Source organism: Macrobrachium nipponense, chromosome 41 (genome assembly GCF_015104395.2).
Source record: "Macrobrachium nipponense isolate FS-2020 chromosome 41, ASM1510439v2, whole genome shotgun sequence".
In the NCBI taxonomy this organism is placed as follows: domain Eukaryota; kingdom Metazoa; phylum Arthropoda; class Malacostraca; order Decapoda; family Palaemonidae; genus Macrobrachium; species Macrobrachium nipponense.
This window is the reverse complement of record NC_061102.1, coordinates 28586678-28608363: the sequence shown is the minus strand read 5'-3', so window position 1 is coordinate 28608363 and position 21686 is coordinate 28586678. Positions and strand designations below refer to the sequence as shown.

The 21686-nt window shown below is 38.4% G+C and overlaps 1 protein-coding gene across 5 annotated transcripts in view; it reads right to left on the bottom strand.

Moving 5' to 3' along the window:
* Positions 1-1586: 1586 nt before the first annotated feature.
* Positions 1587-21686, bottom strand: part of LOC135212640 (dnaJ homolog subfamily C member 22-like) — a 78659-nt gene continuing 58559 nt past the window's right edge. For all 5 annotated transcript variants that reach the window (XM_064246239.1, XM_064246236.1, XM_064246235.1 and 2 more), the window contains one exon: positions 1587-5834. In XM_064246239.1, the coding sequence (XP_064102309.1) occupies positions 5705-5834 (130 nt within the window). In that variant the 3' untranslated portion in view covers positions 1587-5704. The remainder of the gene's footprint in view (positions 5835-21686) is intronic.

The following is a 21686-nucleotide window of genomic DNA, read 5'->3' as shown; positions in this document are numbered from 1 at the left end:
CCCCATTGCACAAAAATAAACAAAGCCCACTAGTGGATTGACTGTCAAAATTAAAGTTATGACTATCAAAATTAAAGTAAAGTTATTTTCATGCTATATTTTGTCCTTGATAGATGAATGGAATTGAAAAAAACAACCCAGGAGCGTACTTTCGTTATTATTATAATCATTATATAGTTTAACAAGATTATGGTTGGATGTCCAAATATGAAAACGTGCTTGACAAATATTTAAAAAATAAAGCTCAACCCTAAAATTTAAATTGGCTGCAAATACCATAAACATAAAGAATACAAAAGGGATTTTATAGTGCTAAAGAGGACACATTTCACGGAGCGACACGGCTGAGCCCAGAAAAATATTTCATCTTTGATACATAAAACCATTAGGATTAAATTTTTGCTACCGGACTTGAAATATGCTGTAATATAGCCAAATCTGAAAAAAGAACTAGTACTGTATTATGCATCCTACAATTCATGAAAATACACATGTTGTCTTCCCATATTCTATTAGATAACCATGGCTTGAAACTGGAAATAAAACTATACATATGCTGCCTGTATAATAGATAATGCCTGGGTTAGCTAGTTTGAGAGAGAGAGAGAGAGGAGAGCAGAGAGAGAGAGAGCGAGAGAGGAGAGAGATGAGAGAGAGAGAGAGAGAGAGAGAGATAAAAATTGGAAATAAAAACTATACATATATGCTGTATAACAGTAATGCTTGGGTTAGCTAGTTGAGAGAGAGAGAGAGAGAGAGAGAGAGAGAGAGATAAATTGGAAATAAAACTATACATATGCTGCCTGTATAATAGAATAATGCCTGGGTTAGCTAGTTGAGAGAGAGAGAGAGAGAGAGAGGAGAAGACGTGAGAGAGAGAAGAGAGAGAGAGAGAGAGAGAGATAAATGGAAATAAAACTATACATATACTGCCTGTATAACAGATAATGCTTGGGTTAGCTAGTTGAGAGAGAGAGAGAGAGAGAGAGAGAGAGAGAGAGAGAGAGAGAGAGAGAGAGAGAGAGAGAGAGCTGACGAGAGGAGTGAGAGAGAGAGAGAGAGAGAGATAAATTGGAATAAAACTATACATAGCTGCCTGTATAATAGATAATGCCTCGGGTTAGCTAGTTTGAGAGAGAGAGAGAGAGAGAGAGAAGAGAGAGAGAGAGAGAGATAAATTGGAAATAAAACTTATACATATACTGCTGTATAACAGATAATGCTTGGGTTAGCTAGTTGAGAGAGAGAGAGAGAGAGAGAGATGAGATAGAGACGAGAGAGAGAAGATTTTTGAGAGAGAGAGAGAGAGAGATAAATTGGAAATAAAACTATACATATGCTGCCTGTATAATAGATAATGCCTGGGTTAGCTAGTTTGAGAGAGAGAGAGAGAGAGAGAGAGAGAGAGAGAGAGAGAGAGAGAGAGAGAGAGAGAGAGAGACGAGAGAGAGAGATTGGAAATAAAACTAGACATACCTGCCTGTTTATAAGATAATGCTTGGGTTAGCGTTAGCTAGTTTGAGAGAGAGAGAGAGAGAGAGAGATAGAGAGATAGAGAGAGAGAGAGAAGAGGAGAGTGTAGAGAGAGAGAGAGAGATTCATTCCTTATAGTAATTTTTTTCTGTTCTATAATTAATTCTTGCTACCACGCCAATAGGAAAAATATTTAAATGTGAATAAAGCAAAATGTCAGGTTGTTGTTTACGCATCTGCATTGGACATGTATACTATTTGTTTGGTTATCATTCCTTAAACAATAAAATAATTGTACGTATTTACATGGCATTTACATTACAGCACAAATAATCTAAAAATTATTTTAAATACAATATGTGCTGTATAGACAATATGCCTAGGTTATGTACTGTACGTGTATGCAAATCATGGAACGTATTTTATGTATCGTTTTGAATCTGGACTATTCCTCACTCATGCAGGGGTTCTGCAACCAAATCCCCCAGCAAAATGAGGGCTGACTGACCATCTTACTGTTAATTCTAATATCAGTTTCATTATATTTGCAATAAAGATGTACACTAGTACTATGCTTGCTAACTAAAACTATAAAAAAAAAATCCTTCAACTCTGCATGAGACTGAGTATTATTCTTAAAGCTAAAACCACAACACAGATTACAATATTTTCTTTTTGAGTTCCATTTAATATCTTGAGTATTGTCCCTCCAAAAATCATGCCCAAAACTAAATAGAAAATAAATGGCAAACATTCTTGAGATAAAAGCACAAATAAACGTTTTTCAAATCCATGTACACAGCAAGATTTTTCATAGAAAGAAAAAAAAAAAAAAAAACAGCTCATCATAAAAAATGTTCCAGGGGTTGTAAATGTTCTGCAACCCTCCCATTACTCCTTCCTTAAACTACTGGTAATAATAGTATGTACTACTCTTAATTACTCAAGATTGCTCTTCATACCTAAACTGGAACTGGTAAAATATCACATGGATAGTTTCTTTAACAGACTAACAATGCATACATACATATTTGAATAAGACCAGCTTGATGTACGGACACTTAAATAGAAACACACTCATGAAGCCTTGAAATAATAAAACTGGCAGCTTACTTTGTCCTTTTAGGTTAACTGCCTGAATATTTCTGGACAATTATATTAGAGAACATCTTATGAACATGAAAAGTAGTAAATCCTTCGTTTTCAACGTAATATTCATTCATATTAGACTAAGAAATGGAATGTCAAGATTGCACTCAGGTAACATCTGCACAATTTAATTCTGGACCCAGATAATCTTATTAATTACCATACATTAAAATAAGAGAATTCTATGGCAAGAGCAACAAGGTTAACCTTATCTTAAAATTGTAATTTCATAAAGTAAGCGCTGTATGGATCATCCATAGGTTTCATAACACAAATGAATGTTAAATTGGAGTTTTACATAAGGACCATCAAACAAAAACCTCAATATAATCAACATAGAATCTAGACACCACTTTTCGGTAATATTTGATTTCACTGGAAATCCCTACAACAAATTCCTTATAAAGACTTCATTAGCAGCCATGGTTACTGCATACACTTCCTTTGTGCAGTTTCAAATATCTAATTTTTAGATATTTTTGAGAAAAGTTTAAGGAAAAAAGTTGTGCCACATACTGGCATATGTGCTCAGCACTGAGAAACTTGTAAAACTATGTATACAAAATTATACAACAAATGTGGTGAACACCTGTGCGAGTATATATTTACTGTGCGTATTACTTCACAATTTACGTGTGCGTATTACTTTACAAATTTAATGTGTTTACTTAAGGTTAAACTGCTAGTAAGTCTAGTGTTCCCTAAGGGCATAAATTACCAAAATACAAAAAAGGCACTTCTCCATTACTATATTTACAGACAAAATTCATTACACAGTACTCAACTCCAAAAATATGAAGTTGATGCATTCAAGAAATAATGGCGTATATGTCAGAGCAAAATCATGAATATGGTTCTTTCTTTTCAAAGTCTTAATTGTCACACAAACACATAAAAAGTAGGTACATTGTACAAAAAACTGTAATGTCCTCTACCTAAACACATGATGCCCCTGAAAAATGCCCAATAATAGACAGGATGTAAATTTTCCTTTAAGTAGATGACATTTAAACATAAATTCTATTAATTTTCAGATCAGTATGCAATTTCCGTAGTCTAGAACATGGCATACAGGACACATGTAAAAAAATTCTAATAATAATAACCCAGTACGTATATTGAATGCAAAAGGCAGACACCTAAATTTGTTGCATCCCAACTCGAATCAATATAACAGATAAACATGAATGTTTTATTTAGATACTATTCTAAAATTATCATACCTAACTAGCATAAACAGATTTTTTGCAAAGTTCAACTTATTCTTTCAGATAACGATGAAATCAATATAATATCAGTGAAGAAGCCAGTCGTGCCTCAAATCTATGGCCAGGTTGGCCCTGCGAGTGCTTTATAAATTAGCTTATTATTCTGGTTAAGCTACTTAAATATTTTTATCGTATACTTTCCCATTAGTATTTACCAAACATACACTGCAACTGAAACCTTCAACTTATCACACCAATACAAAATGTGGCATATGAATTCCCTTTAATTGCCACATAGAAGTTTAAATTTCTAATTTTCAAGATTATAGAACATAAGGAAGTAATGTAAATATTGTTTTTTTCACCCAACACCTACTAGATACACTTAATATTGGATAACATTATGCAAATTGCATTGATTTGGTTTTAAAAACAAGGTAAAAATATCAAAACCTGGAAAACATTTCCATGTAAAAATGATATAATTTACAATAAACAATCCTGAAAATGAAAGCTCAAGTAAATCTAAGCATTTGGCTTCTACAGTAGATTTAATTGCCTAAACAATTCCTTAGTAAAATGGGATAGTAGTCTTATTTATCTGTGTGTGTGTCCTTTATGCCATAAAATATACTACTATAATTCACTCTCTCTGCAGAATTTCAACAGAGAGAGCAAGCATGCTACAAGTATTCATAAACCTCTTCCTAGGCCTTTTAAATTTAGGCAAAACATCTAACTTTAAATTTGTATGGTAATGCAATTCATACATCTGTTTGCTAACTGAGCCTATAAAACCAAATACACAGTATTGAGAAACTTATCCTTCTATTAGCAGAAGTTTAGCATTAGATTTACAACTGGTGTCAGCTAAGTTGACTTAAACAGCCATAATAGCCACATTACTGCCATGATTGTAAAACCATTCCATAAATCTTGGAATAGATAGATATGTATTCCATATAAGCACCACATGAAACTGTCTCTCATGTCACAATCCTGCTTTTAAATACCCTAACAAATTTTAAAATAAATACATTTAAGAAATCAATACTCTTTACCTCTACATAACCATTTTGGCATTGGCTGCAAAAAGTAATCTATTTCTCAACTACAGCCTCAGACAACAAAACTCAATAGTTAGCCATCAAGCTGCAGTAAGTACACAATTCTTTTTGAGTCCAGTACAATAGAAATAATTCACAACCACTAGGGACTCAATTTATACAGTAACTTAAGACTAACTGGCATTCAATAACCATGCATTTCAATTATTTCACTCAACATACCCACTGTCAATTTCTAAACAAGCTGCTCATTCACAACCAGCAATGTAGTATGAATCCCCAACATAGGTGACCCACAAGGATAAACCATATCTTAATAACAAAAATTACCTTAGTTTAAAACTTAAAAATTGACACTTCCAATGCTCAGGATATGAAGAATTAATTATATAAATCTAAACTGGAAACTTTATTATTATGGTAATGCAAAATGCTGTATGATCTGTTCATTGCACACATAACAAGGTATGTATTCTGTAAGTATTTTCACTACTTTACCAAGAAAATATCAGCACTACTTTTTCAATTACATATCATTCTACTTCATTTTGTGTGCAATTAGTAATGCAACATGGTCAAAGCTCACCACAGACCAGGTCAGAAAAAGTATAAAATTAAAAAAAAATTCTCCTAGTCTTATAAAAATATTTCACTATTATAAACCACACCAAAGCCCATATACTGTAGCTCAACACACTTCAAAAAACTGTGGTACTATAACATTTATTCAGCTCTAACTTCTCTTACTCATGGATGACACCAAGTCATAACGGTTAAGCACTATACATTCTGAGTCATATAGTTTTCTCAGATTTGATCGGCATCAGATAACTTGTTTTTTCTTAGCCTACGGTTCTTGATGGTAGAAAGCTTGTCATAAGCTTCTTGTATTTCCATAAACTTGGCACTTGCTGATTCTTTCCTATCAGGAGGATGTCTGAAACAATGAATAAACAAAATTACAAAACGAATGCCAAGTTTGCTTCCACCTGTCAGTATATTTCTTAAAAGCATCAATAAACTTTCAAAACAAGGAATACCCAAAAGCTGCTATATTTACTACTCTTACAATATAAAATTTCATGTAAAAATAAGCAGAACCAACAAAGTAATCCTACAGTAACTTACGGCAGGAATGGTATTAATTATATGATGTACTAGCTGCTTACCCGCCTTACGGGCGGGTCCCAGCTAGATTGGTCCGTGTAACCCAGAGCATATATATATATATATATATATATAGAATATATATATATATATATATATAACCATATATATATATAAAATATATATATATATATATATAGTATATATATATATATGTATATATATATGATATATATATATATATAATATATATATAATATATATAAATATATATATATATATATATATATATATATATATATATATATATATATTAATTATATATACATATATCGTATGTTTATATATCCATATATATATATAATATTATCTATATATAATATCTCTGTTATATTATATTATTTGTAATATATATATCTATCTATATCTATATATGTAGTTTATAATATATCTATATATACTATATATAATATATATATCTTTTTTTTTTTTATAATTTTTTTTTTTTTCTCTCTCTCTCTCTCTTCTCCTTTCTCTCCTCCTCTCTCTCTAATTTTCTCTCTCTGTCAACCCCCTTCTAAAACCACTTTGATGTCCTTGATGTTTACCCTATAGTATTCTTTTCTAAATGATAAGTCATATGTATACAGAAATTTGTAAAGTAACCAAGTCTACGGACATAGCCAGCACCATTTCATGGGCAGAACCAGCTGTTTCACGGAATCCCTTCTCACCCTTTGGAAGGGGGGAAGTAGAAATTTTGGGACCCCAGGCTCCCAAACTTAGGTCTCGACCTTCCGGGGTGGAAACCCATCTCCGTTCCGAATCTCAGTCCCGTCAGACCGACGGCCAGGGCACCCATACCAAACATACAAACATACATACACACATTGCCAAATATATATCAGATACTGGTATTGATAAAAACAACCTTGTAAAAACAGTGCTGTAGTTAATGAACCTCATTCCCTAGATTGATTCAGACTTGAATCTCTGTAATTTCTTTTATGTAGTTTACTCCACACATATATATCTCTCTGTTTCCACTTCAGGCTAGCTTTGCTTTCAGGACTCACTGTCGTTACTTACAATAACGACATGGAAAATCAATTTTTATTGAATATCTATGTTCATGTTGTATATGGAAAATGTTCCTTTATATTACATAGCGTTAAGTGGAAATGTGCAGGTTTGTGTACAAATGAATGATTATTTATATTTAATTGTAATAAGCGTTGTTACCAAGGAATATTGTCTTGTGAATGGTTTGTATAATTGGTTAACAATGCGATGTAAGTTGTTTGATAGTTTCGTTCGGTTCGTGTTGGTTTGGTGTCTTCGTTCGTTTTGTTGTTAATTTTGTCGTGAGCGAACGAGGCCGAAGTCGTGTGTTTGAGTAAGAGAGCGAACATATTATTTTCACGACAGAGGTGAGCAAAGGGAACAGAGTCAGTCGCTTCTCAACATTGGTACTGGTAGAGTGGGTTGGTAACAGGAGAACTTAATCAGAGTGAAAAGGATTTCACTTCGATTAACGATGTCGTTCCTTCCAGCATTTATTGAAGTGGATGGATTAATCAACCGAAGTTTGGATGAGTATTATATGATAATATTAATTTAATTTGCCTTGACTGGGATAAATCGCTAGGGATATGCATATCTGTGCGTGGGATTCCGTGTGACTGGGTAAAATTGAATATATATTAGTGGTATCGTGGTTTACTACCCGTGCCTATTGTAATCCGAACTCGGCAACAACTTCATGTTAAACTAGTAAGTAATAATTCGGGGCAAACACAATAGAATATAGTACATATGTCCTTTCATGTCTGTACACAACGCAATGAATTCTTTATGTAGAGAAAGGGTCTGAGTTTCTCTTAAACGAATCTGGTAATTAGTAATTTCTGTAATTGTGACTGAAGTCATTATATGTTGTTTGCTTGTTTTGACCCTTAATGAGTAACAATATTTGGTGCCGTGACCAGGATATGTCGGCAGTATATTTGGTGTTGCATAAATGTCTGTAGGACATTTATGCAGTGTTTTCTTGCTATTAACTATGTTGTGTTGATGTTTTGCTGGATAATGCCTGCCCTCCATAACCTTGTTGTCTCCTTTTGTTTTTGTGTGTTTCTTTAAATTAGTATGCGGTATCCTGCCTACATAACCAGACGTGGTTAACCCGTTTCCTTTTCTCATTGTGAGGTGCCGCAAGGAACATTAAATTTACTTTTTTTCGCGCCATTAGTATATCGTGGTTTACCCGTGCCTATTGTAATCCGAACTCGGCAACAACTTCATGTTAAACTAGTAAGTAATAATTCGGGGGCAAAACACAATAGAATATAGTACATATATCCTTTCATGTCTGTAACACAACGCAATGAATTCTTTATGTAGAGAAAGGGTCTGAGTTCTCTTAAACGAATCTGGTAATTAGTAATTTCTGTAATTGACTGAAGTCATTATATGTTGTTGCTTGTTTGACCCTAATGAGTAACAATACTCACTGAGCATACAATATTCTGTTCTTCCAACTAGGTTGCAGCTTTCATAGTATAATCATAATACATAATAATAAAAGTTAACAGTATTGCTAATTAAGCTGTAAATGGTAAGGCACAATTAAGGTGTGGCCTCGTGCTCCTGGGCATATGGGGGTGCTAAATACCTGTAGGTACCAAAGATAAACTGAAGATAAGAAATTGGAACCATATACAAAATGGGAGAGATAGAACAAGTGGAAAAGGAATTCAAGAGATATGAATTGGATATCTTAGCTGTGTGTGAATCACAATGAAAAGAAATGGGAAAAGAGAAATTGGAAGGGGGAGTGTGTAGTATATCTATTTATGACAAGCAGGTGGACTTGGTATAAGAATAGACATGATCTTGACACCAAATGCTGAAAAGGCATTGACTGTCTGAGGAATAGAAAGCTTTAGATTAATGTTGTAGAGATGCAAGTCAAAACAGCGCAATATGAATACCTGGCTGTATTGCAATGAGCTATGCATCAAAACAATGAACTCTCCAAAACAGTAAGATGAATTTTATACAGAACAGCAAAATGTTATAGTATATATATATAATTTCTGTTGGAAAAATAAAAACAAATTTGCAAATTTGGTAGAATCCATGACACTATGAATGATGTAAAGGGCAAGAAACACCAGGAAAGACTGTCAATGAAAACGGGGTGAAGTATTTTAGTTTACATACCACAAATAAATTGGTAACTAGAAACACTCTTTTAAAATATAAGAACATGTCTATCACAGAAACCAAATACATCACAGCTATTGTCCTAAACAGATAATGAACACTGATGAATGTAAGGCACTAAAGATGAGCAGATCCTGGCAGTGATCACCAAAATGTTGCAATATTGCCAAATTAACGCTGAACACTAGAAGGGGTTTGCAACTGAATAATGAGACAACTCTCAGTCCCAGAAAGCATATCTGATACCTGAGGGGGAGCCAATAATTAATGAGGAGTGGCTTATCATTAAGAATGTATATCAATCTGTCAGAATGGTAGTACAGGCAGCCACTGGTTATTGGCGACGGTTCCGTTCCTGGGGACTTGACGGTAACTGAAACCTACAGATAACTGAAATTCAAGTCTACGGGTTCCATCATCTACCTTACAGTGCCCTAAACTGGTTAACTACATCTTACACTGTGTCACAGCCAGATATTTGACCCTATATGTAATAACTCATTAATAAAACTGTGGAATTTAATTTGCCTCATCCTTTACTTTGGTCTGCGCAGTAGTTATAAAAATTGTTAATGCAAGATTCAATGAACATTGATATAGTCTTCCTCTTCCTAGTGGCACTTCCTGACCTCTTTTCCTCCATCTCTTTATTCATCTTATCTTCTAAGTAAATAAGATGAAAAAGTAAGAGAGAATGATAAAAGTATTGTTTTCTCAGCTTCAGCTACAACTGCAGCTTAAATTTAGTACGTAGTATCTTTCCTTGCTTTTGTACAGCCATAAACAACTCTATGAAAACTGTTGTTTTGCTTCAAACAACTGAATCAGACAACAACAGCGGTTTTGCTTACATTTCAGCCATTGTATGACAATAAAAAATTACCGTAGTTGTTACAAGTAACATTAAGTAGAATAGGACAGATATATTTTTATATTTTACCTTTATTTGCTATGGAGGAAATATCAGCAAGGAAAGACACTGCTAAATTTAAGCTGCAGTTGTACCTAAAGCTGAGAAAACTGCTCACACTGCTAATGACAATAAATTATCATGCATCAGCAACATGGATGAAACTCGACTGTAATAATAGTGGAGAAAAAGTATTTTAATGAAAAATACTGGGCATAAAAATGACATTTTTATAATAATATAAAGTTTCACTTATACTTACCCGGTGTTACATATAGCTGTCCGTCTCCTGACGTCACGGCAGAATTTGAAATTCGCGGTAGCGCTAATGGTTTGACAGGTGATCCCTCTAACTTCCCGCCCCTACCGGGTACCGGGAACCATTCCAACCAAAAATCAGAAGTTTCATGCTACCTGTCCATATGAGGGGAGGAGGGCGGGCTTTTCGTTTGTTTATGTAACCACCGGGTAAGTATAAGTGAAACTTTATATTATTATAAAAATGTCCATTTTCACTTATATAACTTACCCGGTGGTTACATATAGCTGATTGACACATTTAGGTGGTGGGACAATGGCAGCTAAAATAACAACTGTTGGAATTATCCGAAGATATAGGTTCCTTACCTTTAAAGACTGCTGACTCAGTGGTTACTGCCTCTGTAGTCTGCTGGCCTTTATTGCACCGACAGGATATATGGATCCGTGTGTCGGACACAATAATAAGTACTTGCCGTTGAGGACGTGACCGTAACGGACAAGACTATAATGCCCCTGCTCAGGGCGCAGTACAAATCACCACAAAATACAATGAAAAACGAGGGATCACCACAACCGTTTAAGAAATACACCAGACATTAAAAGACTGAAAGATACTAAAAAAACTCCCTGTATCTTCAGACAACCTTAAAAATACAAAACATAATCAAGGAGAAAAGTTAGTGAGGATGGGATACATCCTTCTCTCCCTCACCCAATACCGTGTCAGTCACAATGAATGGCCCCAATGTACTGCAATTTTCATATGTGGTTTGCAAATCTGTCAGATAATGAGATGCAAAGACAGAATTGCTTCTCCAATATGTAGATTTAATAATGTCTTTCAAAGACAGATTACGTCTAAAGGCCATAGACGTAGACAGTGCTCTAATTTCATGAGCTTTGACTTTAAACACATTTGATATCTGAGTCCTGACATTGTCCGTGTGCCTCAGAATCAAATTCCTTAAAAAGAAGGAGAGCGCATTTTTAGAAAGAGGACGAGAAGGATCTTTCCCTGAACACCACAGGTTATCACTCTTACCTCTTATACCTTTGGTCCTTTGCACATAATGTCTAAGTGCTCTCACTGGACAGAGAAGACATTCAGGCTCATTAGGCCCCACTAACTCCGAAATGTTCTTTGTTAGAGAAAGAACGAGGCCAAGGACGTGAGGGATTTTCATTCTTAGCCAAAAACCCCAGCATTGATGAGCAAATGGCATTGCCCTTAGCGAATCCAACTCTCTTATCAATAGCATGCAGCTCACTGATTCTTCTAGCTGATGCTAAAGCACAAAGAAAAAGGGTCTTCCTGGTCAGATCTCTAAAAGAACTAGAGGAGATTGGTTCGAATCTATCTGACATCAGCCATTTAAGAACTACATCCAGGTTCCAAGCTACTGTTCTTGACTCCTTTGGTCTTGGTCGTATCAAAGGAACGAATCAGGTCTGAGAGGTCTTGATTATTAGAAATGTCTTATCCTCGATGTCTGAACACAGAAGACAACATAGCTCTATAACCCTAATCGTCTGGGTAGAAAGCTTCTTATTCTCACGAAGAAAAAGAAGGAAGTTAGCTAACTGAGCTATAGAGGTCTTAGAAGACGAAATTCCTTCTTCTTTGCACCAAGCTCTGAATTGGACCCACTTAGCTTGGTACACTCGATCAGAGGATTCTCTTCTGGGTCTAGCAATAGCCCTTGAAGCTCTCTTTGAAAATCCTCTCTTTCTGAGGAGATGCTCGACAGTCTGAATGCGACTAGTCGAAGAGCGGACAAGTTGTGATGGAACCTCTGAAAGTGGGGCTGTCTGAGTAGATCCTTCCTTAACAGTAACTCTCTCGGAAAGTCCGTCAACAGCAGTAGTAGATCCGGAAACCATTCCCTGGCCGGCCAAAAGGGGGCTATCAGAGTCATCCTGACGTTCTGATGACCTCTGAACTTGCCAGAACTAATCTTATCATTTTGAAAGGTGGAAAGGCATACAGATCCAGATTTGACCAGTCCAGAAGCATGGCATCCACTGTAAATGCCTCCTCGTCTGGAACTGGGGAGCAATACAGTGGTAGACGAGCTGTCTTGTTTGTGGCGAAGAGATCCAACTGAGGACATCCCCAAATCCCCCAAAGCTTCTTGCATATTTGAGGATGTAACGGTCCCACTCTGTGGCGAGGACTTGTCCTCTCCTGCTGAGAATGTCCGCCTTTACATTCTTCTCGAGCCTTGAATAAATCTTGTGCTCAAGACAACCTTGTTCTCTTTCGCCCAAATGAGTAGGTCTCTCGCCGCCTCGCACAGAGAGAACGAGTGTGTCCCCCCCTGTTTTTTGATGTAAGAGAGAGCCGTGGTGTTGTCTGCTTGAACCAGCACTACTTTCCCTCTTACCTCTGTCTTGAAGTGCATTAGAGCCAAATGAATCGCCTTCAACTCTTTTAGATTTATGTGCCAGCTTCTCTGATGAATCTGCCAAAGTCCCGACACTTCCTTTCTCCCCAGAGTAGCTCCCCACCCTTTGTCCGATGCGTCTGACAAAAGCGTAAGGTTGGGGCTCAACTGGCTTAGAGACAAGCCTTCCCTCTAGCCTTCCTTCTGATTTCCACCAAAGTAGGTCCTGTTTGATTCCTTCCGAGATGGGGAACACGAAGGAGTCTGGGAACTTCTTCCTTTGCCACTTCTGCTTCAAGTAAAATTGAAGTGGTCTCATGTTGAGCCTGCCCAGACTTACAAATGCTCTATTGAAGCCAAGGTTCCTAAAAGGCTCATCCACTGATTTGCCGAGCAAGTTTGTCTGACGAGAAAATTCGTCTATTTTGTTCAGGCAAGAGTCGATCCTTTGGCGAGACGGAAAAGCCTGAAAAAGAACTGAATTCAGTCTCACTCCTAAATAAACTATCTCCTGAGAAGGAGTGAGACATGACTTTTCCTTGTTTACTAACAAACCTAGGCTTTCCGTCATCCTTAAAGTCTTTTGTAGGTCCTCCACACACTTCTGTCTGGACCTTGCCCTGAGAAGCCAATCGTCTAGATACATGGATATTCGTATCCCGTCTAGATGAAGCCACTTTGCTACTGACGACAGAACTCTGGTGAACACTTGTGGAGCTGTCGACAGGCCGAAGCAGAGGGCCCTGAACTGATAAATGCGGCCCTGGAACACAAAATCTCAGGAATCTTCTCGATTCCGAATGAATCGGAATATGAAAATAAGCGTCCCGAAGGTCTATGGAAACCATCCAATCTCCAGGATGAAGCGCTGCTAATACCGATTGGGTCGTTTCCATAGAAAACTTCGTCTTCAGGACAAAGACGTTCAGGGCACTGACATCCAACACCGGTCTCCAACCCCCGTGGCCTTCTTTACCAGGAAAAGGCGATTGTAAAATCCTGGTTCCTGCGGAGAGTCCACTAACTCTATGGCCCTCTTTGCCAGTAAGGCGAGAGCTTCTTGATGGAGGGCAGCAAATTTTTCATAGTTCTCCGAGTAGGCTGACAAATTCACAGGAAATTCTGTGAGAGGGGGGTACTTGATGAACGGAATGGTGTATCCTTCCTTCAGGACCTGGACCGTCCAAGGATCCGCTCCGAGATGAAACCAGGTCTGTCAGAAAAGGTTTAATCTGGCTCCTACTGCTGTGTGGAGGACTACGGGCCTACTTCTTGATGGAAGAGGGAGTGGTTTTAGAAGAGGCTCTACCTCTCCCACGAAACCTGGAGAAAGATCGAACGGGAGCTCTCCCTCGAAATGGTTTAGGAGCTTCCGTGGAGGGAGCACTCCGAGAAGCAGAAAGAACCGGAGCTATCTTCCTGGGCTTCTTCACTGACTGTGATAAAAGATCCTGGGTCGCTTTCTGTGTTAAAGATTGAGCGATCTCGCTCACAATCTCTTGCGGAAAAAGGTGTTTCTTGTCCAAAGGAGAGAAGAGCAAGGCAGACTTCTGGTTCGATGAAACCCCTTTCGACAAGAAGGAGCACCAAAGCTGTCTCTTCTTCAACACTCCAGAGGCGAAAATGGCAGCGAGCTCCGAAGCTCCATCACAGATGCCTTTATCGATACAATCCAGTACCGAGGCAAAATCCTTCAACTGCTCCTCCGAAAGTCCAAATGACTTGACTTTCCTGGCCAGCGAAGCAATGGCCCAATCCAGGAAGCTAACAACTTCGAAAACACGGAAAACACTCTTGCAAAGATGCTCCAGTTCATTTGTTGAAAAGAAAATCTTAGCAGTATTAAGGGCTGCTCTGCGGGAAGAGTCCGCGAGACTAGAAAAGTCTCCCTGAACGGAGGCAGTCACACCCAGGGAAAAAACTTCTCCAGTGTCATACCAGACACGGCTCCTTGACGAAAGTCTCGAAGGGGGAAGACAAAAACATTTTTCACCCCTGTTCCCTCTTCTCCAAAAGCCAAGCGTTAACTTTCTTGATAGCTTTCTTAGCCGAAATTGAGAGGACGAGACGCGTGAACGATGACGAGGAGTCAGGCTTACTGTCCTTTTTCCACTGCGAACTAGGAGAAACTGGAACGGAAGGCGCAAAAGAATCTCCAAAGTTGTCAAAGAAAGGATCGTAAAAGGAGTTTATACCCCGACAAATGCTTGTCTTTTTTTTTTCTGTAAGTCCTTCTCCTTCTTCCTCCAAATCCGAAGCTTCCTTCGATGAAACTGGCAAACATTCCATCGGAAGAGGAATCCTGTTCGGCGAAGTCACAACCCTGATGCGTCGAGGAGGGTGTGAGAAAGCAGGAGAAGACGTCTGAGCCTGTACTGAGACGTATCCGGGCGGACTGAGCCTGGCGGCTAGCGTTGGCGGCTTGAGCTGGCGGCTGGGAGGTGGACGGCTGAGGTGGCGCTCGAGCGAGAGCCTGACGTGGCGCCATAGACGGAGTCAGGAAAGGAGTCCGACCAGGCGCCTGAAGTGGCATCTGAAGAGGAGTCACATGGAGAGTCTGAGCCTGAAGAGGCGACTGCAAACGAGCCTGCGAAGAGGAACTGCACAGTAGTCTGTGGAAGATGTAAGGCGGTCGGGAGCGCATTCGGGGACGAAAGAGACTTGCCAAAAAGCTCCAAGATACTGCCTAACTTGGCATTCATCTGTTCAAACACCGAAGGTTGAGGATCCACCGACGTAGAAGGCGCGGGAGGGTAGAAGGATGATCCACAAACACGTCTAGAGCCGCAGGAGTTATCGCTTGAGGAGGCTCTGGAGAAGGCTCCGAAGGAGTGTGCGTGTTCGGCTTCTCCACTTCTATGAGAGAAGGGCGATAAATCGAAACCGCCGGAGAAAATGCTTCAGGCTCCTCCCAAAAACTACAAGAAGGTTCGGCAGCCGCCACCTTCTTGGGAACCGCAGCAGGCGAAACATCGCGAGACCTTTTCAGCGGTCTAGAAGTCTTATTACGCCAACCTCTATAAGAGGAAACATCTGAACTAGAGTCGCTTGACGAAAAACACTTCCTCGCAACACCTTTCCAATGGTGAGCGACAGCATCCTGGGATACGGCTACAGGATTGCTTGAGGGGGCGGCTGCTCGGGAGCAGATCCCGCTCGCCTCCCTTCGGTTTTCGGCATGCCTCCTCCCAGGATCTGGGGAGTTTGACAGGGGCCTAGACCTAGGAGAACGAACGGGCCGAACAACCACCTCCTCCACTACACTAATTCACTAAGTAATTATCACAACTTAACTACACTTCTTGCACGTTGTCCATCACCCATTTTCTGCATAGTGGTGAGGAAAGAGACAAATTTCGAGTCCATATCGGCTCGTAATACTGACACGGGATCGGGATCGGGAGATACAGATTCGAGGGCAGGAGCAACCACTACGGGGTTAATAGGAACAGGATTAACAGAATTCAGAGGAATATCCTGGCTACTCACAAACTTAGAAGAAGATCTCTGTGAAGCCTTTCTGATTCTATCTTTTTCTAACTTTCTCATATACTTTCCCAGTGCCTTCCACTCCTGAGATGTTAGAGACTTACATTCTTCACACGTATTCTCAAAAGAACATTCACGTCCCCTACAACTAACACAAGTAGAATGAGGATCAAGTGAAGCTTTAAGAAGTCTAGTCTTACACCCACTACTACACACCCTATACTGAACAGAGCTGGTGTCAGACATCGTGAAGAATTCAAAATAATTCCTAAAAAGGACAACAATATCAAAACCAAAATAACTATAGCGCTAGCAAAAAGATCAGTAAACTCAAGGTACATCACCAAAAGGAGAAAACCAAGATGATCAAATCCAAATTCCAACCAGCAGAGGAACCATGTTACCGGTTCCGACGGCAGGAAACTTCTGATTTATGGTTGGAATGGTTCCCGGTACCCGGTAGAGGGCGGGAGTAGAGGGATCACCTGTCAAACCATTAGCGCTACTGCGAATTTCAAATTCTGCCGTGACGTCAGGAGACGACAGCTATATGTAACCACCGGGTAAGTTATATAAGTGAAAGAACACATTTTACTGTTGTTTTCACTCAGATTAAACATGAATACGTAAAGCTTGTGTTGTGATGAAACGGTAAAAGAATAACGAATGGAATCTGTAAATTTTTTTATACAAACATGCTCCCAACACCATTTATTAATGGGAAAAAATAAAAAAACTTAGCTCACAACAAGACGTATTATGGCTTAAAACTTGTCCAAATTAAATAAGTTTCAAGAGATTTATTTACGCTAACTAGAAGCAAGAAAATCGCTCTGAATTGAGTTAAATACGGCAAAATAAACTACCTCCGCCCTCAGCAGATTTTTCCAAACCAAAATGTTGATCTCTTTGTCTTTGTATTTCATAATACAATAGTAATATGATACTACATACAGTATTACTGGATATGTATAGTGAAGTAAAGCTTAACTTTTTAAAAGATCCATGGAAAAGATGCATATTCGTGAAGTTTGTATTTTATGAGGGTCTCGCGGCACTTTAACCCCTGATAACCACACAACAGTGCTGTGAACCCTGCTTATGAATATATTAGACAAGTGCCATAAAAACAAAACGCCGATACCCGATCCCGACGATAACCGGGGGCTGCTTGTACTAGGATATGGGGTAACAACATGGAAACCCAGGATATTGATGAGACTTGGGGTAATAAAGAATAGATGAGGACAAAAGAGGATGGCAAAGTAGAATGTGCTAAAAGAGTGATGTTAAACAGAGATCAGGAAGAGATAAAAGAATAGTATGTATTTGGTAAAAAAGGGTGATGCTGATAAAGCCCTGAATACAGTGTGACATCACTCTTAGCACTGTCCACATAATTGTGTATTAACAAAATATACAGGGATGAACAGAAAATGATGAAAATGCCTGTCAAAAGGATGAATGGGTGTCAATAATATCAGATGAAGACAAACAATGCTGGGTAGAATATTTTTGTCAGGTCTTGAATTGTACATATGAATGAGGTCATTTGACTGATGTACCACAAACCGGAGACCTGAATGTGCTCATAAATGAATTCACAGTCTTTATGTATAATAAACAATAAAAAACTTAAGATTAAATCACTTCTCGGATGATTTTAGTTGAAACTTTAATGATAACTAGTATGTTAACTAGTGTATTGCAAAATAGGTAATGATTAAACAAAGCTTGATGGTTGAGAATTGGAATTCATAGCAAAGGTATAAAAGGAAAGTCCCAGAAAAGTTAGTTAGGCTGGTTGAGATGATATATAAAAGAACAAGCACAAAAGTGATAAGAGCAGTTGAGAAAACAGGGAACTTTGAAGCTCGTGTTGCATTACACCTGGGGTCAGCATTAAGCCCATTTTTGTTTGTGCTGGTCATGGATGTGTTGAGTGAAGCAATCAGGAATGAAGAGCTGTGGGAATTGTTGTACGTTGATGATCTGGTGATTACTGCTGAAAATGAGGACCTACAAGGAAGGGTTGGAGAGTGGCAGGAATCTTTAGAGAGGGGTGGCTTAAAGGTGAATGTAAATAAAACAGAGGTTTTGCTAAGCAGTACGGAAGATAGAGACAGAATAGTAATACAAGAAAGAAGACGCTCGATTATAAAACAGGCAGAAAAGTTTAAATACTTCGGATCTATTTTAAGCCAAGAGGGATGTGAGGCTGAAGTTGACAGTAGGATAAAAGCTGCATGGGGGAAGTGGAGAGAGGTAGCTGGAGTGGTATGTGATAAGAAAATGCCAATCAAACTAAAAGTCCAGATATATAACACAGTGATGAGACCAGTGTTAATATACTACTGAGCATAAACATTGGCTCTAGGAAGAAAAGAGGAAGTAAAGCTTGAGAGAACAGAAATGAGAATGCTGAAGTGGATTATGGGAATATTGCTGCTTGAGAGATCAGAAAATGATGAAATAAGAGGAAGGGCAGGCTTAGTAAAGATTACAGAGATGATAAGAGAGTCATGATTGAGATGGTATGGGCATGTGTTGAGAAGGGATGATGAGGAGGGAGTGAAGAGGGCTTGAGAGGAACCTGTTAAGAGGAAGATCAAGAGGGAGACAGAAAATTAGATGGCAAGCTAAAGTGAAGGAAGATATGGAGAGAAGAGGTTTGGTGGAGGATGATGCTTCTGGTAGAAAGCAGTGGAGAAGGTGCATCAGGCAACCGACCTCTTAACGTAGGGATTACAGTGTGAAAGATGATGTATAAAAGGAGACCTGAGGTACTGCATTGGTGTTGGCATACTGAAAATCTTCAGTATGCCTATCATAAATAAGCTGGAGGAAGAAATTGCTAAAGTACTTAGATATGAACAAGCTGGTTTTACAGAAGGCAACATTTACACATACATTTTTAAGAAATATAGTGCAGAAATGTATGGAATCTAAAAACTCCCTCATGAAGGTTTTTTGTTGATTAGAAAGCAATTGACAGCACACAAAGGCCACTATTGCATTGTTAAGGTAAACTTACTAAATATGTAGAGCTAACTGAAATGAAATTATTCACAAATGAAGTAGATACGTACATGTGAATTTGCAGTCAACAGTGGGGTCCTACAAGAAAATGTTAGTATGTAAACCTTTGCAGTTTTAGTGAGTTTTAACAAGTGAAACCTGTTTGTACTCCCTAATTTGTAGTGTGATCAATAAACTGTACTTGTGTTATGAATAAAACAGAAAATTATTCAGCCTGTAAAAGTTAGAATTGATGTTGCACCTTGAGTCAATGTGTAGGATGTAGAGGGTACATTAGCTAATAGGTGTAACTGAACCTTGTTTTTGTACCTTTGGTATAATTTTTCAAGTACAAAGAAGAGATAAACCCTGGTTTTTAATACTACTTGCAAAACATTTTTGCCAATGATAGCATAGCCAGAATCCCCTCAGTTATATTTTCAACTGGACCAGACATACTACACCATCCTGTACTCTGAGTATATGATTGCCATTTAATGGATAAACCAGTTGTGTTAGTTGGGGAATCTAGGCCAAAATCCAAAGCTCACTATGATATCATGCATATAATAAAAAAATAATCCATAAAAAATGTCAAATGTCAAAACTTCATCTTGCTGAGCCGCAACTTTACATTTTCAGCGGGTCATAAAATAATTTATGATGCTAAATGTATTTTGCCTTAAAAATATTAAAACAAATAAAAGTTTCATCAACCATCAACTCCCCATGGAACAGCCTGATATTCAGAAAGTGCCCCTCTCAATATTGGGGATGGCAGCAAGCTCATACTCAAAGCAAGAAGTGGATTAGGTTTATGCTCAAAAATGATATTGTTATGATACAATAAAGTTTTATACATACTTACCTGGCAGATATATACTTAGTTATTTGACTCCGTCGTCCGACAGAAATTCGAATTTCGCACACACGCTACCGGTAGGTCAGGTGATCTACTTACCTGCCGCTGGGTGGCAGGACTAGGAACCATTCCCATGTTCTATCATATTTCTTCTATACCGCCTGTCTCCTGAGGGGAGGTAGGGTGGGTATAAATCGTATATATCTGCCAGGTAAGTATGTATAAAACTTTATTGTATCATAACAATATCATTTTTATACATTCAACTTACCTGTCAGATATATACTTAGCTGATTCACACCATTGGAGGTGGGACAGAGACAGCTAAATACAGATTCAAACAGGAATCACAACAATCGTTGTAGGTAATAAATAAATAAAACCTTGGTTCCTACCTGTTTAGACTGAAGACTTCATGAATACAATCCAGGAGTCTAGTCAGTCTCAAGAGCCTCAGCGAGATATTGATCTATGGCTAAGAGTTCTTGTAGGTCTGCCAAAGGGGTCTTATCCGCTTACTCGGCAGATCCTGGAAGGACTATGTCAATGGGTGCTTATCCACTTACTTGACAAGAACCTTATACAAGGAGCACAACACCGATCCCGATCACCTTAACCTAACCATGTTAGTTCTAAGATTGCAAGAAGTTATCCCCTAATACTCCACTTGCCAAACTAACCACAACTTCGAATCACAAAACATTCGTACACTTAAAAAGTTACAAAAATAAAACAAATTAAAAATATTTTTTGTACAATCTAGCTAGTAAGACATCTCTTGATTCCCTACTGACCCAAGCAAGGACGCCTGTGCGACAACAAGCATTCTAGTCAGCAGAAAACCAACAACCCGTCTCACAAGGTAGATCTATGTACCATCAAAAATTAAAATATAAAATACAAAATTTTCTAAGGATCGTTATGTGTTCCCAGCCCCAGCACTGTATCAGCTGATACAAAAGGACCCAGAGAGAAACACTTTTCTATGTCACTTTAACGTCCTTAAGGTAGTGCGATGCGCAAAAACTGGAATCACACCTCCAGTAGTCGCAATCCACAATGGTCTTTTAAAGACATGTTCTTATGAAAAGCTAATGAAGTGGCCACAGCTCTAACCTCATGAGCCTTCACTCGGAGAGTCCTGAAAGAGTCCTCAGTGCAGTTACTATGAGCATCAGTAATAACGCTCCTAACACATGGGTCTACTAGGATCCCGAACTGCACACCACAGGCTTTGTTTACATCCCCTGAGTTCGTTCTTCTTCTTTAGATAAAACTTCAGGGCTCTAACTGGACATAATGATCTTTCCAATTCCTCTCCTGCGAGATTTGAAAGCCCTTTAACTTTAAAACTCTCTGGCCAGGGTTTTGAAGGGTTCTCGTTCTTGGCCAGAAACAGAGTCTGGAAAGAACAAATTGCCGCATCACTCTTAAATCCTACTCGAGAATCTAGAGGGTGTATTTCACTAATTCTTTTCGCAGTCGCTTAGGACAACAAGAAAATAAATTTTCTCGTTAGATCCCTAAACG